The sequence below is a fragment of the Thalia democratica genome, chromosome 4 (assembly GCF_965202585.1).
Source record: "Thalia democratica chromosome 4, ktThaDemo2.hap1.1, whole genome shotgun sequence".
Classification (NCBI taxonomy): domain Eukaryota; kingdom Metazoa; phylum Chordata; class Thaliacea; order Salpida; family Salpidae; genus Thalia; species Thalia democratica.
In genome coordinates this window covers 81105860-81131388 of record NC_139168.1, presented here as the reverse complement: position 1 = coordinate 81131388, position 25529 = coordinate 81105860, and the positions used below count along the sequence as shown (strand labels likewise).

Here is a 25529-nt window from a genome sequence, read left to right as displayed (position 1 = left end):
AGTCTTTTGTAGTCCTTTTTTTGAATAGTCTTGCTGAAGCTGTTTTTATATACGCACATAAGATATTCCAGCATTTGGATGAAAATTAAAAAAAATAGTTATGTTTTATTAACTACTTATTTTATTTTAAATACAGCCAATCTACCATTTCAAATAAACATTAAAAAGTAAAATACTAGACGCATATTGAGTTTAAGGCAAACTAATGTCTCTAGATAAAAACATCAAAAAACAAAAAGGCAAACAAATAAGTTCAGGAACATTAAAAATCAGAGAAATTCGTAAACTAAAGTTTCCATCAAATATCTCATATTATAAGTACGACCCAAAAAATTAAGGCAAACTAATCTTTTTAGCCAGGTCAATAAAACCCTTATATTGTGTCAGTAAAAATAAACTACAAAGAAAGAGATAAAAAAATCCGTAAACTTCAGACTATAGACAGGATAAATCTTCAGTAAACACAGGAAGTCGAAAAACCACTTTCACTAAATTTTTCACCAGAGTTGTTTTGACTTGCTAGTTATTTTTCTGCGGCAGTACTGCGGTTTCGTGCGTACCTTGCCTACCAGGTATAAGATCGCAATAAACATCAATAACAAAGTTACCTGAGCATGAAAAGATAGGCGTTGGTTGATATTTGTTTCTTCTTTTTACTTTTATAAGTTGCTGCAATTGGTGGTAACAAACAACTTGTTGCCAGGCTTGAGGCTCTTTTTTGTTCAGTTAAAATGTTGCTGTTGTTTAGTGTTTGGTTTACAAGTGGTAAAAGTATTTGTTTGTTAAAATTTGTTGTTTTGTTGTTTTTTTTAACTTTTGCTTTTTTTAAGTTAGCTATGTCGCTGTTAGTAGTAACTTTTTTCTAGTAAGTTTTTTTGTTTAGACTTTGAAGAGCAAGTACTGAAACAGTTTTTTGTTTAATCAAAAACAGTTAGTTTTTATTTATTTTTCCTAAAGAAGTTAAACATTTTTAGTTTCGAAAATTCTAATAAGCTTAATGATATTTTACGTATTACACTTTAGCTTTGTGCCAACTAAACAATTTTATTTTTAAATCACTCAAATGTTGTTTGTAATAGCGTTAGTTAGATGCAAAAACCAATTACTTTTATCTATGCTGCATAAAGATTTTTTAATCTGTAAGAAAATCTCGTAGACTTAATCAATTTGTGTAATCGAAACTAAAATTGTTGTGTTTGTTAATTTGTTAATAATGCTATTTTTTCTTTTATATGTGTGTACACGTTGTTTGTTTAGTAAGTTTAGTAGTAGAAATTATGCTACAATTATTATAGTTCAGATTAATTTTATTTCTGAAGCTAGAATACTTACTACGTTTACTTTTGTTGTCAACATTGAGTAAAAATTTCACAGGTATTTATTTAGCTTCCTATTAGTTACAATAGTAGTTTTAAAGTAATTGAAGCATCATAAATTTTACAGAAACAAGATATGTTAAGATTTAGTTTGTAAGTTTTATGTCGTGAAGTTTATTATCTGTCTTTAAATTAGAACTATTCGGTTTGAAATTGAAAAATAACACTTTTTGTTATAAAAACATATTTTTTTACATAAAAATCAAAGGTAAAATAAACTAGCTATACAGATATTTTTCATATTATCAAAAATAAAACTCAGTTACCTAGTTTTTATCAAAATATTATTTTCTGTTCCAGATTTCTGTTTTAAAAATGTATATTTTAACATCTCAATACTTAAAATTTCATTTTCACACAATAGCTATATTTTGTAACTAGACTGTTTATTTCAAGAGTTTTCGTTTTAAATAGTCGTGAATTCGTTTATATCAGCTGATATTTTAAAAAATGTTCTTCAAAGTGTGTTTAACTATTTCTTGTGATTTTATGTACTTTAGAATTTTTGTTTTACTTTTGTTATATTACAATGCTCATATGGTTAATTCGCTGTATTAAAATAACTTACGTAAGTATTATATATTTAAATATTTATTTAAAAAAAATTGTTGGTATTATTTATAAAATATATTTTGTATACACAGTCTTTAATCATAATAAAAAAGTGCTTATTACATAAAAAAATATTGGTTTTATATAAGCAATGCATATTATAAATGCTCTCTAGCATGTTTTAAGCAATGTCAAGCTTTTTAATATAACAATAAAGTACCACTCAACTTTAAATTGTTTGCTATAGTTTTAAAAAAAAATGTTTATGCTTTTCTGAATTACTTAAAAAGACATAAATCGTAATCAAAATTGTGGTTTTTACACAAACTAATATTTATTTAATTTTAAAGCATAGGAGTATTATACATATGTAAGAAACATCACACTGGTTATAACTTATTGAAATTGTTTTGAAATTATAAATAAGTAATTGGAGACTAAAATGATTGAATAAAATAAAATACATCGTTTATCATATTAAAACTTGAAATTAAAATATTAGTGCAATTTGTTAGAAGATAACCTTAAATATTTTTTATAATCCAATTGTATCTAAAAATATTTTAAAAGTTTTCAAAATTTACTTTAAAAAATTATTTTTTTCTTTGGTTTCTTGAAACTTTTCAAGGGGTTACACTTTATTTTAAAGGCAGAAACAAATAATGTTAATATAAAAATATATAAAACTTCTTTTTTAATGATTAAACAAAACACTTTTTTTAATATGGATATTTGTTAATACAAAAAAATATTTCAAAAATAAAGTAGTTCAATTAGTGTTTGTTCTATATATTGCTAACAAAAGTTAATTTTTTTTTACGATTAGCAGCTATTTCTATGTTTGTACTAAAAACTTATAAAACTCTATAAGATCTTTCGAAAACAATTGCTAAGTATTCCATTATGAATGTTGAAAAAAAAACTTGTAAATGAACTCGTCTTTTGAGTTTGTATATTTTCTCATTAGCTTACTACGAAACCGCTTTAGATAGCAAAACTAAATTCTTGACAATAAAAATTATTTAAACAAGACAAGCATACAAATAAAATTTACTTAACTTTGAAGATTTGACAAGAATGAAAACTTAGTTTTTTATATTTGAAGACCGAGAACAAACTTAAATATTTTTTTTATAATACTGCAATACTGTGTAATTAAACATATCATACTCTTGTTTCTAACACAGTTACTTATATTTTTAGTTTTAAATTGCAAAAGTTACGTTTCATACAATAGAAATAAAAACACTGGTTAGTTTCTAAAATTACTAAACATATTAATTTCGTTTATTAAGTCTTTTAAAAACATCTTACAACTATTAGATATCATTTGTATAGTGAACATAAAATTTAAAACATTTGAATCACACTAGTTTGAATTTTACACAATCTTCCTTTTTACTTTTATTTTAACTATATATATTTTTAAAGACAAACGAAATGGTATTGGAGCACCAAGGCAGTCCCCAACAGCAGGTTTACAATGAGAACCACAACCTGCACAACCTAGGCAACCAAAATCAGGTTCTTCAGAACCAACGGTTGCAAAATCAGGTATTGCAAAACCAGAACCAAGTTAGAAACCAACCCAGAATACACAGCAGTAATGTGAGTTAGCTTATATTATTGCTGTTTGAAAAGTTTAACCGTTTTTAAGATTATATTTCTATATTACTTAAGTTTTCTTAAATAATATAGTTTAATAAATAATAGTTTGTAAAAACACAAAGTTGTATCTACTTATAAGAAGTACCGCAAGATACACATTTTAGTTTCATCACATCTATTATTTCACTGCAGATTTTATAAATATTATGTATTACCTAACGAAATATTTCTAAAATAACATATACATTTAAACTTTCATTTTTTTTTATAAATCTTTCTTTGTTTAAATTTTTTTAATCTATACAGTTATTACAAGTGCCTCAACCAGTATACGGCCAGCAACAACAACAAAATCAAACTGTACAACAGCAGAGAGGTTTTTTATTAACTTGTAGCATTTATTTTGTTCTAACTTATTAATTTAAAGTGTACATAACAAACAACAGGACTTAAAAAAGTGGCTTTATTTGCTTTAACATATTTTTAACTTAAAACATTATGTATTTTTCTCCTACGGTTTAACTTGTTATAAAAACCAAATTTTAGTATAAATTTAAAAAAATAAAACTTACCACAAACATTGACTACTACTACTACTAATTGTATTTGTTTGTTGTAAGCTTTTAAAGAAATAAGAAAGAATTCTGATAAATTAAAAAATATGTATAACTAATGATAATGTAGTAAACCATTGTAACTGAACGTTATTAAAATAGAACTAAGCTTGTGTTATGTTTTTAATAAAGTTTTATAAAAACGGACTTTTTTGAAAGCAGAAATTACTATCGTTTTTTGTTGTAAGTCTTTAAAGTAGTAGTTTTGAGAGAAATTCTCAAAAAAGAATTTTTTTAAGTTTAATTCCGTCTAACTTTTAGTTGAATTTATCTATTAAAAAAGTATACTTTTATAGTTTTCGGCTATGCTTTATCTCTAAATTGTAAACTTTTAAGTTGAAACTCCTAAAAATTAACTATTTCAACAGCTTATGTATAATTCCTAACCCAAAGTAATTTAACAACTCTTGTAGGTCTCTTATAATTATCTTTAAAAACAAGCAAATTTATAGTTCGAAATAATATTTTAGTAGTACGAAGACACAAAAATTGTAAATATACATTATTACAAATTTACCAGTTGGTACTTTTTTATATGCATTTTGTTAATAAAAATTGTAGAGAAGAATATATAATTAGTGTTTTATTAACCAATAACAACATTGAGAATATTAAGTATTAACTTATTGAAAATTCTATATACAATAATAGTTTTATTTAATGTTTTACTTTATAGGCAGATCTCCTAACATATACCTGTTCTATATGTTTAGTTACTATATACTTTTTAATCTAAACATACATCTGTGTTTACATCAACTATCATATCTACAGGTAGATCACCTAACATAGACTTGTTCAGTCTTCCCAACAATGGAGATGATTACACATCGATTACCGAACAGGCTTTGAAAGCTCTTGAAGGTAAAACTAAAATAATTAAATCAGTACCGTTATCTATGAAGGCTTTTGAAATGTATATTTAAAAAATTTCTAGCGTTTATGTGGTCTTACATACATAAACTAACCTAAAATGTTTTGAAATAATTTTCAAGTAACAAAACCTTTTTTGAACGTTCAAATTTTTTTCTTGCTACCACATTAACAAGGTATTGTTTCCTACAATTACTTCGGGTTAGTTTCACATAAAACTTTAATGATTAAAAACTATTTATTATCTAATAATTTCTTTCAAAAACGTTTATTTCCGTTTTATTATCGTATAAAAAACTTGTTCGATTTAAAACTACTTTTTAGTAAACAAATTATTTCTCAATCAGGTCTCCAGGAAGAGCAAGGTCCATTCACGGGAACTCCAATCGTCATAATACAAAATGACAAACAGGAGAAATGCGCTTGTCCGTGCAAGGCACACCCTAGTAAACCTGATAAGTGTCCTGGTCCAGGTAAGAATCAACTTATTTATTATCAAGATTCCAATTACACTTTTTTCTATTTTATTTTATAAATTTTTAAATGAATTAATATCTATAGCAAGGCCATCAAAATAAACTTTAGGGATAGGTAAAATAATGAGTTACTTTTTTGTGTTTTATTTTAGATAAAGTAACAGTTTTCATTATTTTACAATGCAAGACTTATCCTCAAAGACCATAAGTTTTAAAAAGGTATAGTTTGACACACATCTCCTTAACCTCATTACGTTTCTACTTATCTTATGTAAATATTTGTGTTATCTGTGCAGGACCCCAACACCCACCACCAGAGACATTGGAGAGCAACCAGATGATCGTCCTTGACTACATCCCCGACAAACCTCAACATAAAACCCCCAGCAAAAAAATCCCCTCAACCAGGAGTAGGATGATGAGGAGGTCGGTTTGAATAATTTTATATTTTATTATTTATTGAACAATATTTTATAGCATTTATTTAATGATCTAATTTCTATTAAAATATTTAAGTATGATTATTTCAATTTATTAGAATTTTTATTCAAACCTGTTTTTTATTATAGTTGAATTATTTAAAAGTTTCTATTTTATTTTATTATGTTGAAAATTTGTTCAGGTCAATTTCTCCCAACACCCGTTTCACCCCGATGAGGTCACCTAGTGGTCGGGGTTTTGGGACTTCCCCGAACAGTTTGGCACCCCAGCATAGCTCCCTCCCTCAAAGGTCTTTTTTTTCGGATCACCATTTCTTATAAAAACTTATTAAAATAAATACAAACCTGTTGTATATAACTATTAAATAATAGAAATAGTTTTTGTAATAAACCAAAAATTAGCAAAAACTAAGTTTATATTTCTCGGCAGGTTATCTCCAGGGAGACCTCCAGTGGTGACCCCGAACGTCGTGACGTCATCGATGCGACCGCGGACCAGCATTTCACCGAGGCGGCAGGCCGTTGCCAACAGCAACCAGTTGTTCTACGATGACGTCACAAACACCCAACGGTCTCCGTCTCCCCTTTTGCGCGGAAACCCCATGGTGGGCGGTCGACCGGAACAGCCGGTGACGTCACATAGCAACGAAGCCGGTTACTACGCGCCGCCCAACAATACGCCCAACAACGTAGTGACGTCATCATCAAACCTTACCCCACCCCCTCATTATTTTGGCGAGCACAACACCCGTCAGTTCATGGGTTTCAGCCACAGTAAATCCCCTAATCGAGGACAAGTGTCAACCGTCAACATGAACGACTTGCAGCAGGTTCAGAATTTCCACCAAAGGACGCCCTCTAACGTCAGTACCTCTGGTGGAAACTTCTTGCAGGTTCCTCAGAGCCCCCAAGCCGGAAGGCAGAGGGTGAACAGTTTCAACGGGGTCAGAAAAAGCCCCTTGGCACGATCGCCCAGAAACAACACTCCAGCCAGGAACATAAATTTCGGGGGCAGGAACAGAACAGCTTCTGAAAGTTCAGGATTTGGAAACGCGAGCCCAAGGGTTCCCAACTCTTCCAACGTTAATTTCAACAACCAGAGCCCGAGACCTGCCCACTTAGGTTTCGGTGGTCACAGCCCTAACAACCAAGCTTTTGGCAACAACAGTCCTAGAAACGCCGGTTTTGCGAACCAAAACAGTCCAAAAACTACCACTGTTGGGTTTCAGACGCCAACTAAAAGCCCTGGAAACCTTATTTTTGATTCCGTGGGTAATTCCGGGTTTCGCACCCCCAACGTTTCGACAAATTTGGACTTCGATTTTGGAAACACTGCTGTTTCAAGCCCACAAAAATCAGGATTCTCAAACAACAGCCCCAAAGTCGCTGGTACTTCAAATTTCAACTTTGATAACCCAATGACGTCAAACGCAGCAAACTTTGGTAACCAAGCCCCCATAACTACTAGCTCAGGAACCTTTAGTTTTGACAACCAAAACCCAACAACTACAAGTAAACCAGATGACCTAAACTTTGGTACCCAAAACCCAGTAACATCAAGCAACCTTGTATTTGGTAACCAAGGAGTACCCTCTCAGGGAAACCAAAATTATTCCAACCAAAGCCCCACCGTTTCAAGCTCCATTAACTTGAATTTCGGTGATAACAATCAAGTAGAAACATCAATGGCCGACACTCTCAACTTAGGGCCTTTTTCAGGGATGCAGACCTCAACTATCGAAACCCCTACTTCTTCGGGTTGTTGCGAGAACGGACAGCCTTCGTTGCTATGCGTTACCATCGGTTGCGACGACCCCTGCAAGAGTGCGACCCAGTTTGGTGAGGACCAATCAGATGCAAGGAATCAAATGAGCCCGGCTACAATGTTCAAGAACTCCGTTCCCAATTTCTCATCTTCCTAAGACCTGAATCTTCTGATCTTAAAGAGAGAAATTAAATTAAAATTAATACAAAAATATTGCTCTTCCATAATTTTTTTCAATTTTTTCCAATTTTGTTAAACATCTCTTCTAATTTACTTTTCTCTTCCGTTAACGTCTTAACAAACTAAAAGTTTTACCTTAAATATATTAAATGTAATTTTTATGTAGTATTTTTAGACAAAACTAACTTCTCGACTTCTTGAGATCTGGGCTTCCTTCATAAAAATAAATGTTCTGAGGTTATTTCCAATTTAGTGTAATTTTTCTTCCAACCTAACAACAAAACATTTTTTTACCTGCTTTCCTGAATAAAACCTTCTGATTAAAATACTGCTCTTTCTAAGTAAGAATTACTGTTTTTCTAATAATTTTCCTTTACAAATATTAGTATAATTGTTCACCCATCTGAAGTTACAAATTTTAATACCTGCTTTTAAAATTTTTTTTTAAGATTATTTCTGCTTTTTTTTTAACTTACTTTAAGTGATTTAACATTTTAGTGGCTTATATTAACATGGTGTCTAAATGCTGTTCTTATTTATTTTAAAAAATATGTTAAATGTTTTAAATGCTTAAAATGTTAAAAAACTTTTTTTAAACTTTATATATAAAAGAATATAAAAAACTTTTTTTAAATATTCTTATATAGAATTTTTACTGGTTTATAAAAACAGCATAAGTACATCTGAAAATAAGTGGATTTTATCTCTAAAAATACAAAAAAAAGTTTTGTTTATCGGGGATTATTTATATTACGTTTTATTTTTTAACCAGTTATTTGATAAAACAACGAATGGCCTTTTTTCCAACTTAAAAATCAATTTAAAAATAAAAAGATTAGAGCCTTATTTCAGATTTATGGTACGTTTCTTGGTGTAAAAGTTTTACAATATAGAATACATCAGAAGTAATTAATTGCAGGTTTTACTTTTAAAATTATTTTTATTATTAATTTGAAACAACTATGTAAACATTACTCTGTATATTTCTGTTTTATTTTGTTAACTAAGAGCTTAAACAGTTTCAGGGTTACCTAATAACAAGTATCAATCTAAGATAAAACAGCTTGTTTAAAAACTTGCAAAGGGAATCAAACAATTTCAATCCTCAAAGAATATATAATTGGTAGTTCGTACAAAATTACAGCTGCTTTTCAAAATAAACCAACACAAAATTTGTTGTTTTCGAACCCTTGCATAATTGTTGCACTTGTGTTTTAGTGTTTTTTTTTTCTAACACCGACATAATTTTGTATATTTCAGAGTTTGTATGTTCAAATGTATTATGAAATGATAATTTCCGTTTTTTATGATCAAAACTTATTGAATTAAATAGATTATATATTGCTTAGCTTAAAATTTTTCAACAAAATTACTAGTGAGCTTATGCTTTAAAAGCAACTAGCTTGATTATTTATAATTATACGAGGTTTTTCTTTAATATTCATTTTTTCATCTTATCAAGTGCGTTCTTTGGTTGTTAAACTTATAAAGTTTATTAAAACTTTAAGTGTTTTATTTCATTTGAAGCTCTCTTTCTAATAAAATGTAGATTTTAAAATTTCAGAAATGTAGACTTCAAAACTTAATAAAACTAAACTTAACTATAGGTTTAAAATTTCTAAAGAGCCTTACTTGCTTTTAACATTGCATTTAAACTGTTTAAATTGTTGCAATAAGTAATGAATATTTCTATATGTATTAAATTAAAAGTTAGTAAATTAAACGCTTCCATACGTAAGTTTATGTTTTATTTATTAAATGCAATTTGATTCTTTTACTAACTTATTTCTTACATTTTTAAAATAAAAAGCGGTGAAAATTTTGTATTTCATTTGTAAACTAACAAATTGTTTACAAATTATTATTTGTTTTTATTAACTTATGGTGAATGCATAATAATAAAATTTCTACATTAAATATTGTAGTCTTGTTTTTAAAACTATTTTAAATTGTGTTATCTCAATTGATTGCCAAGGTAATATAAAACCTAATAACTACTTCAAATAATTAACTGTAACACAAAACTATTTAATAAATTTTAGGTAGTGAACGCTACAGCTCTTAGAAAACTAACTTGTAGCTAGTATTTCAGACTATCTGTTAAAAACTAAAATATTCGGTAATATTACACACAGTTCGCTAAGTTATAGCTCCAAAGAGTTAATGTTTTAAAACTTTTATTAGTACATATAAAGTATTAGTTTATATATCAGTATATGTGAAACACAGCCTTTAAGAACTTTTATATAAAGCCTATTATGAACTTTAGAGGCAACATATACATTAAGTAAAAAGCTTCATAGTTATTTATGAAAATACGTTATAAAACAAAAATAAGCTTTATCTTTAGCACTTTTTTACAAACAAATTTTTTTAGAGATATTTGATTTTTTTTCAAAGTTTAATAAACTAAATTTGCATGATTGGTAGAAAAGTTTATGTTTAAAATCATTAAAACGTATCAATAAAATTTTTTATTACTTTTGCTGTAGAGCAGGGATCGATAAAAAAAAATATATAAAAGATTTAAAGAGTGCCCTTATTTTTGTTGTGAATAAATATACCTTTTAATAAAAGTGAGAAATTAAACTGTTTTTTAATTTAATTTTCTAAGGAGGCCCATGGAGACTTTCTTGGTACGACTGGCCCATTATTTATATACAACTACCACTTACATAAATCGGTAGATAAAAGCTAGATGAAAGTTATTTTGTGATAAATAGTTGTTATCGGTAGATAAAAATTAGATCAAAGTTATTTTGCGATAGTGTCTATCTTCAATTATGACGTATGTTTCAAGCTTATTTTTGTTTAATTCCATTGAAAGTTTTCGGCGGCCTTTTACAAGCTCGCGGGCCGCACTGTATAAAGAAAAGTCTTCCGCGGGCTGCAGTTAGTTAAAGCAGGGTTCGTGCGCGAATTTATTTTCATTTAGCCTGACTGAGACCAATTTAGCCTGACATTTTTCAAAGTAAGGAAAATCCCCTTTAGAAGTCATTTTTGGTATTGGGGGGGGGGGGGGTCTTGATTAGTACTATTGTAGTCTCCGACTTCAACCAGCTTTATCTCAAAAATATTTTGAGCTTTAATAGTCTGCAAAAAGCAACTCATAGCTTAGTTACAACTCAATAAATTAAACTAAATTGTGAAAAAGGTGATTGACTCCCTATGCCCTTAAGATAACAAATTCAGTGATAAGTTTTAAAATAAAAGTTATATCTAATCTATTACTAGTTTAAAAATTTAATATATATTACTAAACACAATTGTTAAATTTAATTAAGCACTAAGTAAAAACATTACAACCAGAAGATTTATAATAAAACAACGTGCATTGTTGTGTTTTATTAAAATTTAAAATGAAACGCTTACACGAGTAAGCCAGTAATAAGTAAAAAAAAAATTATTGAAGTATTTTGACTAATCTTAAAATTGATACATAATTATAAACCCTCTAAACTCTAAATAAATACAGTGATTGTTGATGTCATATCAGATTTAAAAAGCTTACACTAAAATTAATAAAAAACCTGTAATGTTTTGTTCTTGTAAAGAAAAATTAATTGTACCTAAAATTTGTACTCCCACAACACTTAGTACTTATATATTTAAGCTAAATTTTAGTGTTGTGAATATCTCTAATAACTTTAAACATACAGTTAAATATATGAATAAACTGCTAAGAGTTTTAATCTAAAAAGTATTTGGTAGAAAGCCTTCAATTAGAAATTAAAACAGTTCAACCAACTTAGCTCTGAAATACATAGCTGATGTAAACAAATTCAAACAAACAGCTAAGTTGTTGAACTAAACTGTAATGTTTAAACTGTATTTTTTTATGAATTTTTATAATTATGACGTATATAATCTACTTTAAACAAAATAATGAAGATTCTTAAATTGTTTTTAGAGATTTAACAAAAGGTGTTAAGCGTTTATTTTTACAAATAACTAAATATTTATTTAGAAATAAATTTACATCTCAACTTGATCTTAAAAAGATTTCTCAACTATTAAAAAAAAAATTTCAAGTATTTGAACTGAGAAAAACTGAGATTCTCAAATTTTTAAATAAAAAAACTGATTTAGCCTGACGTTTTTCAATTTTTTTCAAAAAACTGATTTAGCCTGACTTAGCCTGACGCGCACGAACCCTGTTAAAGATAAATGTTTAATATTTAACTGACATTTAGATGTATTAACGTTTAGAAGTTCAGCACATAATTCATTTGATCAAGGATAAGTTATTTATGCTGATAATTAATAAAATGTATATAACAGAGGACATTTGGCTGAAGTAGCTAATCATATTTCGTAATTTTTTTTACATAATCATATTTTCTAGATTTACTTAGACTAGTTAGCAAAATGTGTTTAAACTATTCAACTTTACTGGTTTTCCAGGAGATTTATAATTTTATAATGTAGTCAAAAATTTAAATTCAGCTTTGATAAATTTTAGCCAAGAACTACAACAAAAACATTTAATGTATCTGGATCTTAAAATAGTTAAATTTCATTCTGAAACAGGGTGTAAAAAAAGTGAGCCATTTGGCATCCTTGAAAGCCATAAGCAGAAAAATGTCCAAAGGGGTTATCAAATTAGATATTCTGGAGCGATATTTAAAATCAAAAAAAGAATTAATGAAAGTTTTAAGAAAATTAGCTTTTTTATTTTAATAGGAGGCCTTAAGAAAAAAAGGGCTTCTGTTCTAAAGATTTACAATTACCATATTGCTTTTAACTAAAGAGTTAACCAAACAAAAAACAGACAGTTTTGTGCTATTTCACAATTTATTTACGATATAAAAAAACATAACACCAATAACTTATATATATCACATTAAACAGCAAAAACTATGTTTTATAGCATTAACTTATACAAATAAAACACAACAAAATTGTAGTTAAGTTCCACACCATAACATATTTACTACCTAACATAGAAAACGCTAATAACTTATAAACATGCTTATACTAGAAACTGTGCACTACATTCCTACTACTTCGGTTCGAACTTTTTGCCACAGCCATTGAACGCGCACATTCCATCGTGCTTTTCACCCCATTTCGTGATGCAGTGGTCGTGGAAAACGTGGTCGCATTTTCCGAACGATGCGGGGCATTCCCCGGTCTTTCTGGCGGACAGGCACGAGATGCAATCGTCCTGGAGGTGGTGCTGGCAGATGGCGCAATTTTCGGTCTCGGTGTCGTACGACCACGTGGCCACGGCGTAGATCCTCTTCACTTTGAAGATCTTCTTGTCTTGTGGAGTCGCCTCGGTGATCGAGATTGTTGCGGTTTTTTCCTCGGAATATGAACGTTTAGTTGGCTCAGTCATTTTTACAAAGTTGTAGCTTTCTGGAATGTGATAAAATTCTAAATTTTATTAATTTGAAAATAATAACAGCTCAAATTATACAAATCTGAACCAAAGTTTGTAAGATATACAAATACACAAATATAATAATATCTAATAAATTAACTAAAAAGTGAAAAAGATTTACAAAAGTTACTTATTTTTCAAATATAAATCTGTTATAAATTAAGTAAAAATATTGGCTGGTAAAATAGAACGTAATTTGTCAATCAACTTTTGTATCTTAAAGTGTTATCCTTTTTTAAGATGAAAGGAAAAATTACAGTTGAACCAATGCATTGAATATAGTAAGGTAATAGCTAAATTTAGCAATAAAATGTACAACTGAAAATAACTGTTATGTAGAGTAAACTTATCTTAACATTACTATTTTTTTTCATTACAAAAACTTGTTTAGGACCAACAACTATGCATTACTTTAAAAATCACTTTTTTACACCATAAGCTATTACTCTTAGCTCTGTTAGCTAGAAATGATTTAGTTGAACACCTTTACTTATGATAGAGTTTTAAATGTCATGATATTAATGATAAAAATCCCTATTTAGTTCGAGTTAATGATTAGTTAAAAACAATAAATTAAGTATTTTTTAATATATTTTGTCATAATTTAGAAATTAAAGAAAATAAGGCAAACCTAAAAAATTAATAATTTAATTCGGATGTCCCAAAAATGTCTAAGACTAGGTAAACATTTTAACTGGTAAAAAAAAGAATGTAAAACTGTTAATATAAATTGTCATTAATTTTTTTTGTCTTAACTTTTGGTCTTTTTTAAAGAGAAATAAGTAAAAAAATAAAATTATTAAGTAAAATTGTAGCTGCAAATAAACTGCAACGAAAGATTATTAACTTAACTTACAAACTCTTAACAATAATACTCAAAATCATTGTGAAAATTTTTTAGTGCCTTTTCAACTTGTTTGAAATTAACTTTATTCTCTAAGAAGTTACTCAAAACTATTGTAGCCACATATGATATAGTACTGTTATCACTGCTATTAAAGACTTTCAATTTAGTTATATTTATGTCAAACGTTTTAATTTGTTCAAACTAGAGATTAGTTTAAATCACTTAATTCAAGTAATTTTCAAACCTATTTAGTAATAATTATGAAATTCACTATACTTTAAATAATAACTGTTTCAGTTTTATTCCTTAAGCAGTTACTTATTGCTGTTTAAGCTACAAATGATTTAGTGTTATGCATCAGCTATTATATAGCTTTAAGTTAGAATTATTTCTGATAAAATTTCTAATTAGTTCAAATTATAGAATAGTTAAATCACAAAAACTAAGTAATTTTTAAACTTTTTTCAACATAAACATGAAAGTTATTATTCTTTGAATGAAAATTTTCAACCGAGAGATTTATTTTTTATAGCAAGTTAAAATAACAGTTTACCTTAATTAATAAAGATTATTATTAACAACAAAAAAGAACTTAACATCTAAAGAAGAAGTTTTAAACTAAAAGTAACTTGAAATTAAGAAAACGTCTAACTATTTTGTTAAATTTGGATGATATGTATTTAAAAAACTCAAACTACTGGTATAACTGTAGATTTCATTTTTAGTAAAAACATTTAAGTGAATAAAAAATCTTTAAAAATAAGCACAAGATTTATAAAATATTCATTACAAGCAGAGCTATTAAAATTCTAACTTAACAATCATGATAATGTACAAGTTATATCCAGATTCCTTACGATTTCTTTTAGAATTCTTAAATTTAGTAGGAACCTAACATAAAGAACTTTTTTTCCTTCTTATTATTCTAAACCCTTAACACAAAAAAATAAAAAATATAATTATTAAATTCCGAAAACTCATTAAAATTTTAAACTTAAATGACTTAACAGCTATTTGTTAATTTGAATTAAAAAGATGAAACTATGAACATGTACATTTTTAGAAACAAACAAGTCTTTATCTGCTTTACAGTTGATTAATAGTGCTCTACATGACAGACAAATTTGGTTTACACCCCACACATAAATTACAAAATGCTTAGCTTTGTGACTTAAAGAAACTTCCAAGAAGTAACTCTTATTTAGTAATATCGTCAAATTTGGCAAAATTTATAAAGAAACTTATCAGTCTTATTTTATTTAATGTGTGTAGTAAGTGCAACAATACCAAAAAAATGTCAATTAAGCTTAAACACTAAAAATGAATAAAAAGTAAACAAAAGACATTTGTACTTCAAAAAAATATTTTTTGTACACAAGTCTTTTAACTAGTTTACGATTAAGAAAATTTTCTTTTAAACTTATACTTTGTACAAAACTCAAATCAAAGCTTGAGTATCAAAAAAGTTCTAAAATTTAAATAATCACAAGTAAGCCTGACAGTTTATATAATGTCGAATGATCTCTGTGTTTACTTTAAATAAGATTTTCAGACTTTTCTAATTGGTAGAAACCAATTATAATCAACACTTTCAATGAATGATTTTACTTTTGTTAATACAATTTTTTTTTTAATGTTGTTCTTTTTTAACTTTTCTTTACTAACCTTTAATATTAATTAACTAAACTAATATTTATTTATTTAAATTTATGAGATAAAATCACGATTATATATAAACTCAACAAATTATTACTTTGTAAATTTATTGTGTAATTTTTTTTCAAGTAAAAACAGGGTGAGTTTGTATTGGTATTGAAAAACCTGTGAATGTGAACTCTTTTACAAAAAAAAGAAAAAAGAATTGGTTTGATCTGTTCTGTTCACCAAATATAGTAGAAATTAAATAGTTTTCTCTTTATTTTATTGACTAAAAAAGTTACTTGTTACACTTATTACTAATTCTTGTCACGTTAATGTAATTATAAGACACTATGAAACAGGCCACAAAAAAGTAATTTATGATTTTGCAACCTAGAATTTTTCAAGTTATTTTTTTGTGCGCTGCATTTCAGATAGATTATTTGCTAAAACTAGTTTTTAGTCAGAGTTTTGAAATTTTGCTTGTCCTTTTTATTAGTTTTCGAATATTTAATAAGTAAGGTATGAACATTAGATACAAGATATCACGAAAAGAAAGCGCCTACCTTCATAATTACTTAAACTTTTAAATCATTTTTAGACTTAAACAAACATTACTTGATTGTAATATTAGAATTTGAAAACTGTGAAATTTTAAAACAAAACTATAATTACACTTAAATAAAACCGCCCTCTTTAAGATTTTTTTACTTAACAAACTCAAACTATTACCGTATTTTATAATTAGAAAAAAATAAAGCAGGGAAACTAAATTATTAAAGAATAAAGATATTACATTCTTTTTTTTTCTTTTCTTTTTTTAGGAGGCTTGTATGCGCAAGTGTCCCTCCCCACGCTACGCCCCTGGTAAATCAACTAAACAAAGTTGTCAGACCGGCTTTGGTAATTCAATAAACCCTGCTCTTATGTTCAATAAGTGGTGATAGTTTGGATTAATTAAATAAAAAACATTATCAATTTTGATTACAGTGCGAAGTACTTTAAATGTTTTGCAAGAACTAATTAGAGAATTTTGGAATATTAGTCAATAACTTTAATCACAAATATTTTAAAATCTAACTGTATATATAACAAGGACAGTATTTTAAATCAGTTGTAGCTTAATAAGCTAAGAGATATAGGTTAAGAATTAAAACATTATATTAAATAAAATAAATAGCTAAATTTTTATCAAGTTGTTCTGATGAATTTAGCTACTAAAGCTGAGTTCATGTCAATAATAGTGAAGTGAACAGTAATTCTGTATTAACTTGCTAAGTAATAATTTGCTATTTATAATCTTTTCATGAAACACTTTTATAATATAAAACCAAAGTCAAAAGGTTAACTTTAAAGGGTTAATGGTATTTATCTTTAATTTAATTTCTAGTGAATTATTAATTTGGTATAACATGTGTGGGATATAATTTAAATTATGTATTGTTTACTACTAAGTACATCCTATATCAAACACTTTATAAATCCTTTTTTTTTGATGATTTTTTTAAATTTTGGATAGAGACCTCAAAGCTTAATTACCAGTACTTTGTTCTTTTTTTTTGATATTTTTTCATGAAAATAAAAACCTCAAACTATTTCAGAAATTCTCAATCTTGCTGAACTGAGATAGAAGTGATATATTATTATTAAGTATCAAATGCTCTTAATTGTTCTTTTAACCCAGCTTATTATCTATCTTTAACCTGGAGTATTTTTTGAAATGAAATTTTTTTATAAAAAAATAAAGTTTATCAATTTAGTTGTAGCTAATATATCTAAGAGTAAGAGCTTAGTGTTGAACATAATTAAAAACTCAATCCTGTTTAGTTTTTCAGGCAATTTTAAAAACCGAATTTATTTTGAATTTTATTTATAATTCCTTCTAATTGTTTACTTTATTAGTCTCAAGCTACTTAAATAATTTATTTTTTTCAATTCAAGGTAAAATAGTAGGATTGTCAACTAATCCTTATTTGGAACTAATTATATACTTAAATCAGGATTATCTAAAAAATGAATCCACATCATAGTAAAAGGGCATCCTGTTGAAACAGTTATTAGTTTAAGAAGCTAAGATTCATTTAAGATAACAAAATGTTTTCTAAATTAAATTAATAAAGTTGTCGAGTTATTCTCTAGATTAGTTTTATGATTTTATAAATATATAAAGATTTTAAAAGTTAAGATTATTAATTAACAAAAAAACAACAAAAAAAATTATAATGAAAGACATTTTCTAGCAAGCTACAAGTTTGTAAAAATGACTGAGCCAACTAAACGTTCATCTTCCGAGGAAAAAACCGCAACAATCTCGATTACCGAGGCGACTCGACAAGTCCGGCCGAAGAAGATCTTCCAAGTGAAGAGGATCTACGCCGTGGCCACGTGGTCGTACGACACCGAGACCGAAAATTGCGCCATCTGCCGATTCCACCTCCAGGATGACTGCATCTCGTGCCTGTCCGCCAGAAAGACCGGGGAATGCCCCGCATCGTTCGGAAAATGCGATCACGTTTTCCACGACCACTGCATCACGAAATGGGTTGAAAAGCACGACGGAATGTGCGCGTTCAATGGCTGTGGCAAAAAGTTCGAAGCTAAGTAGTAGGAATGTAGTGCACAGTTTCTAGTATAAGCATGTTTATAAGTTATAAGTGTTTTGTATGTTAGGTAGTAAATATGTTATGATGTGAACTACGAGTTTTTGTTTTAATGCATTTTTATTGTATAAGTTAATGCTATAAATATAGTTTTTGCTGTTTAATGTGATACATATAAGTTATTGGTGCATTGTTTTTATATGGTGAATAAATAATGAAACAGTACACAAAACTGTCTGTTTTTTATTTTTTTAGGTAATAATAATATAGTAGTCATAAATATTTTGAACATACTGAAATATTAAGACCCCTTAAAAAATAAGAAACTTCTCTTTTCAAAGCCGAAATCTCCAACACTTCTCTAGTTCAAAGTTATAAATCTCCTAGAAACCAGTAAAGTTAAATAGTTTAAACACATTTTGCTTACTAGTCCCAAGTAAATCTATAAAATATATTGATGTAATAAAAATAATGAAATATGATTAGTTACTTCAGCCATATGTCCTTTGTTTTATACATTAAATTAATTATCGGCATAAACAACTTATCCTTAAACAAATGAATTATAAGCTGAACTTCTAAACGTTAATACATCTTGACGTTAGTTTAACATTAAACATTTATCTATTCAGGAAACTTCAATTCAAACCTGCGCTCAATTCCCATCCGAACAAGGGTATGTGGTAACAATATTTTTAACAAATTGGGTGGAAGTTTCGAGTACATCGAATTCAAAAATGCAAACACATTTCTGGCAGTCCTGATATAAAAATTGATGTCAGTGTGGAATTAAACAAACATATTTGAATGATATAGAATAATAAAATAGTATTGTAACAATTAATTAAAAAAAAATCTACATAATTAATTACGCAAATAGGATAGTTGTTTATATTAAAAAGTAAAAATAAAATAAATAAAGTTTTAATAGAATAAAATAGTTCATTCTGCATTTTAATAAGTTTTCCACTATTTTCAATTGTATAAAATAACCACAAAAATAAAACTAACAAGATCATCATACTAAGAAACCTAATAAGTTAATTCTAATTAGACTTTTAGTTGTAATTTCAAAAATATATAATTAAAAAATAAAAAGCACAGTTGTAAATTTTCATAAAACAAAACCTTAGTTATGCTTTTTATCAGTTAGCATTCAGCTATAGAGTACGACGCAATAATACAAGCCGTGTTTTAGTGCAGGGGTCGGCAAACTGCGGCCCGCAGGCCAAATGCGGCTCTCAAATTTAAAATATGTGGCCCGCGAGGTACTTTCCAGCTGAAAACATGCCTTATTATAAACAGCAATAATAAAAGTTTCTGTAGTTAAAGCTTGGGCTTTAGTTTAGTATTCACTCATTACTTGTGCTCTACCAGTGCTTTTTTATCTCGTTTTTAGTTTGAAACAGTGTTTTTATGTTTAATAATACACTAATTTTAAATTGACTGCAGCCCGCGGAAACTTTTTTTATACAGTGCGGCCCGCGAGCAACTTTTTCCGCCAAAAACTTGCAATGGATCAAACAAAAATAAGTTTGAAACATACGTCATAATTGAAGGTAGACATTACAACTATTTAATAATTTGTTAGTTTTCAAAACAATTACTAAGTTTCACTGCAGAGCGGATTTTCAAATTGAAGATCTGTAATAGGAATTAACTGTTAAAATAAATATTAGGTAAAATAACAACGGTACAAATGACAAATAATTAAAAATTGGTTAGAGTTATTTTTTTTTACAATTTACTACAATTTCAAATTTTAAAATCCGCTCTGCGGTGAAACTTTGTAATTGTTTTTCCAAAAGTAATAAATTATTAATTGTTAATCTCCCTTGCAAATAGATTATTGTGTCTTATTTATTTGTTTTGAACTCAATAGTTAAATCACAACTATTTATCACAAAATAACTTAGATCTAGCTTTTTTATTTACCAATAAAATTGTCAGTGGTATTTGTATACAAATAATGGGTCAGACTTATTAAGTAAAAGTTTTTGTGAGAATACTATACTAAAAGACGATAGTTTAGTTTCTTACTTTTATATTTAAAAGGTATTTTTTATTAGCAACTAAAATAAGGGCATTCTTTAAATCTTTTATTTGCTTTATTGGTTTTTTGATTAACAAAATTCTATAAAACTTTGTTTAGGGGAACAGGTCAAAATTGCACGAGGGGACAAAATTGGACAAAGACAAAATTGAACGAAGGGTCAGTTTTGGGCGAAGATACTTTTGCACAAAGACAAATTTGCACGGAGGGTAATCTTTGCACGAAAGTAAAATAACAAAAAAAAATATATACGAAAAACATTAAAAAAAGTTTAAAAAAAAAAAGTTACTGACCGAGGGTAAGGGTTAGGGAATAGGGATAACAGTTATAGTAAAAATAAAAATAGAAAATAACTAATAAAAATTAGTATTAAAAAAATATATAAATAAAATTGATTTTAAAAATGCTACCGACCGAGGGTAAGGGTTAAGGATAATAGTGATAGTTAACATAAGAATTAAATTGAATAAGACTTAGGGGTAACAGTGATAGAAAAAAAAAAATAATAATAAATAACTTACCGACCGTGGGTAAGGTTTAGGGATAACAGTGATAGTAAAATAAATAAAAAATAAAGAAACTAAGTTAAAAAAAATAAAATAAAATTAATAAAAAATTAAAGGATCAAAATAAATAAAAATTTAACCCGATCAAAAATATTTTCAAGTAAAATTGTCTTCGTGCTAAAGTATCTTCCCGAAATTTAGTCCCCTCGTGCATATCTGGCACCTACCTTTGTTTAGATAATGTACTATGTACTAAAAACTGAATGAAATACTTTAAATCGTGCTTGAATATTGAAAACAAACCAAATGATAGAACTTTAGGACTAAAGCCTGAAAAAAAACTAGCATTTATTTCTTTTTAATTCAGACAGTTTAGACCTTTTCTTAATCTCACGTTAAGTATAGTTCACTTTATATTTTTGTTCATTATATGTAAAGTTGTTTTCTGTTGTTAATGATAATTTTTATTAATTGAGATTAACTAACATTAGTTTATTAACTTTTAGGAACTTTTATATTTTTTTAAAAATATCAGGCTAATAACTTTCATTCAAAGAGTAGTAACTTCAAAAATAAGATTAAAAAAGCTTAAAAATATTTAGTTTGAGTGCTTTTAGCTATTCTGTAATTTAAAGTAACTAGAAACTTTAAAATCAGAAATATAACTAAATTGAAACTATATAATAGCAGAAAGCTCAATACTAAACCATTTGAAGCTAAAAGAGCTATCAGTAAAGGCTTAGAGAATAAATAAAGCTAATTTGTTTCAAACAAGTTTAGTGGAAGGTTATAAAAAGTTTATAAATTGATTTCGAACAATATTGTTATCAGTTTGTAAGTAATTTAAGTCATTAATATTCGTTGCAGTTAATTTACGTTTACAATTTAATTTACTATTTTAATTCTTTAAACTTAAAATTATAAAAAATTCATTGTCATTTACATAAACAGTTTTACATTCTTATTCGCCAGCCAACGTTTTTACCTGGTTCTCAGACATTTTTTGGACTTTCTTAATAAATTACTGTCTTTTAACGTTGGTTAATTTTTATTAAATAGTAAATTATGACAAAAGAGACAAAAATACTTGAAAATTATTTAGTGTTTTAAATCTTAAAAAATTGGAATTAATTAAGGAATTTTATCATTAATGTTATGACATTTAAACCCTATCATAAGAGAAGGTACTCAATAAATCATTTATAGCTAACAGAGCTGACAATAACAGCTTTTGGTGCAAAAAAGTGTTTTATTTAATAAAGTATAGTTGTTGGTTCTAGACAAGTTTTTGTAATGAAAGAAATAGTAATGTTAGGGTAAGTTAACTCGACAGTACAGTTAATTTCAGCTGTACATGTTATTGCTAAGTTTAGTTATTACCTTACAGTATTGATATTCAATTTCAAATGAAATTTTTATTTTCTTTTTCTTAAACAAAGATCAAAGTTAAAGATATTAAAATTAATTGACAAATTACGTTCTATTTTACCAGCTAAAATTTTTACTTTATTCATTAAAGAAGTTTATTGATTAAGATTTGTATACTTTATGTTAGGATAATAAATAACAAGTTCAATTTAATTAACATATTTTTTTTTTTCAAAACGTTGTATATATATCAACAACTTTTGATAACTTTGAAATGTTCTACAAACTTTGGCTAGTTTTGTATAATTTGAATTGATACCATTCTCAATTAAAAATAATATATTAATAAGAAATAAGCTACAAATTTGTAAAAATGACTGAGCCAACTAAACGTTCATCTTCCGAGGAAAAAACCGCAACAATCTCGATTACCGAGGCAACTCGACAAGACCAGCCGAAGAAGATCTTCAAAGTGAAGAGGATCTACGCCGTGGCCACGTGGTCGTACGACACCGAGACCGAAAATTGCGCCATCTGCCAGCACCACCTCCAGGACGATTGCATCTCGTGCCTGTCCGCCAGAAAGACCGGGGAATGCCCCGCATCGTTCGGAAAATGCGACCACGTTTTCCACGACCACTGCATCACGAAATGGGGTGAAAAGCACGACGGAATGTGCGCGTTCAATGGCTGTGGCAAAAAGTTCGAAGCTAAAGAGTAGGTTATTAAAAAATTAGTAGTTTATTTTCAGGTTTTAAACGGATTATATAATAGAATGAATTCTAAGTTTTCTTATTTGATAGTTGATGTTATAAGAATATTGCGCGAAAATAAAAAATACTAAGTTTTGAATTTTTTTTAAACAGAAATAAATTTATACTACAACAACACTTTTGCGCATGCTCATATATAATAAACTGTTTTTTTACAATAATGAAAAAATTTCTCTTAACTAACATAGCAGTCCGAACAAAAGTATAAAGAAGAAAGATGGGCAGAGTTCCTCGGGCAGACAGGGGCGTGGCGTGAGGAGGGACAGAGACTTTGTCCTCGACGCATGCCCCATTAAAAAAAGAAGAAAAAAAGCCCAAAGTATGGAAATGTTATCTTTATTTGAACATTAAGTTTCATTGCTTTTTTTTTTAACTGTGTACATGTAATGTTCGATAAATTTACCCACTTTTTTATTACCTAATATACACAACTGGTGTGTGAACATGTTAGTTAATGAAGGCTTTGATGAAGAATTTCTATAAAGATTTTTTTTCTTTAGTTTAAAACTTGAAATAAATTAAGCTTTAAAAAGTGCGCAGTGACTTTTGTGCACCGTGATGTGTCAAATTTATAATTGAGTTTTTTAGAAGGAAAATATGATTATGATTCGATAATCATAAATTAAAAAAAAATCCAATAACTATTAACAAAACAAAAATATACTAAAACAGAATATAAAATATATAGTAATAATAATAGAAAATTAACAAAAACAGATGTATCCGACATTCATGGAATCTAAGGGGATCTGATTTTAAGGTTCCGATTAATTCTGAATAGTATTGTGTGGCAAGCTCTTTTACGAAAAATGCTCATTACAAAGTTTTTCTTATTTGTATTAATTTAAAGCATTTATATCTTTAATCTGAATAATTCAAAACCTTTCTTGTGTAGTTTACTTGTTTAAAATGTTTTGGTATGAGATGAAAGTAAAGATGTTTTACGTTTTTTTTTGGTATTAGCATGAATACAAATTTATTAGTGTCTCGTATTTAGGTCTCTAATATGTTTTGATATAGAGTTAAATTGTAAGTTTTTGTTTTATTGTATTTTAGTTTATAAGTTATTGCGATAATTGATTTATTTTTCTCTTTGTTTTCGGGAATAAACTATGAAACTACTTATTGTGATTTATTTTAAATTAGTAATAATTTTACTTACGAATATTTTAAAACTTATACATATATATCCGTAAGAAAAAAATATGACTTTTAGCAGTTTAGAAATTCTGGCATGTTAATCTGAAAACCACTCTTTTATGTTACTGTTTATTATGCTTAGATTCTGAAACAGGCCGCAGAATTAAAAAATAGACAAAAACAAAAATACTAACTAACTAAAAATTTTTTGAATGTTAGCTTTCTTTAACTTTTATTATAACCTACAAGTTAAAAATAAGTTATACTAGTTTAATTTTATCTTTTAAACGAAGAAAATTATTGTAAGTATAAAAATGTTTTAATTTTATCTAAGTTTTAAGTTAAAAATTAAAAAATATCTTTTTTCAATCTAAAAATTGTATAAGTATTTTAACATACTAGAATTACTAAAATTAGTAAAATAGAACCTTTATTTACTACAAGTTAAAAGTCTTTCATAATCAATTACTAAAACTTTTATACTTATTAGTATTTAAACAGCAAAAATATTCAAAACTAGTTTTCTGTCAAAGTAAGAAAATCACTTAAATATGTTATCTATAATTTTAACTGTGTAAAATTAGTTAAGAACCTTGTTTTTTAGTAATTATACTCCGAATATAATAAATATTTTACTGTATTTATTCACTTAACCCCTAGTATCATAATTCTCTTAATAAGACATCTGGCTAGAAATTCAGTTCTATAATTTTTGCACTTTAATAATTCGAAAACTTTTTCTTTGTAAAATTAGTTTATATAAAGTCTACTCTTGGACAAGACGTTAACCTATCCATGGTGTGCTATTTGATAATCGAAAGGTACTTAGTGCACTTAGTGTCCTAGGACCAAATGTTTTGAGCGTCTTTTTTTTTTGTTCAATTACCTATAACTATGCTTATATATTGATTGTTAAAGTAAAAAAAGCGCTCAAAATATTTTTGGTTACTTATTTTTGGGTATCTTTTAACGTCTAGTTTTGGACAGTTTTGTTTTTAAATGTATAATTGTAATAAAATAATTACTGTACCATAAAATAATAATTAGCGTAAAAATACTACTTTAAATCAAAAATGTTATAAAATAAGCAGTAGTAGTGAGATGTTGCTAAATTAATTGCCTGCTTTTACTAAAAATATCTTATTACTGTTTTTCCAAAGACGTGTTTTCAGATAAAAAGCACCATATGGGTCACAGATTTTGACTTTGAGGCTTAAAGTACCTATTTGCCACTGTTAGCTTTTACTTTTGATATTTGCTGTATTCTTTTATTTATACTTTAAATTTATCTTATTATTTAGAACACAGTTTTAATAATACTATGTAAATATATA

The 25529-nt window shown here is 27.5% G+C and overlaps 1 protein-coding gene across 1 annotated transcript in view; it reads left to right on the top strand.

Annotated features, from left to right (window-relative positions):
* Positions 1–8307, top strand: part of LOC145834263 (uncharacterized) — a 39731-nt gene extending 31424 nt beyond the window's left edge. Inside the window, exons 9-15 of the mRNA XM_082941645.1 lie at positions 3360–3536; positions 3843–3912; positions 4925–5014; positions 5371–5496; positions 5796–5925; positions 6122–6229; positions 6370–8307. Coding sequence (XP_082797771.1) covers positions 3360–3536; positions 3843–3912; positions 4925–5014; positions 5371–5496; positions 5796–5925; positions 6122–6229; positions 6370–7861 — 2193 coding nt within the window. The 3' untranslated portion in view covers positions 7862–8307. The remainder of the gene's footprint in view (positions 1–3359; positions 3537–3842; positions 3913–4924; positions 5015–5370; positions 5497–5795; positions 5926–6121; positions 6230–6369) is intronic.
* The last annotated feature ends 17222 nt before the right edge of the window (positions 8308–25529 follow it).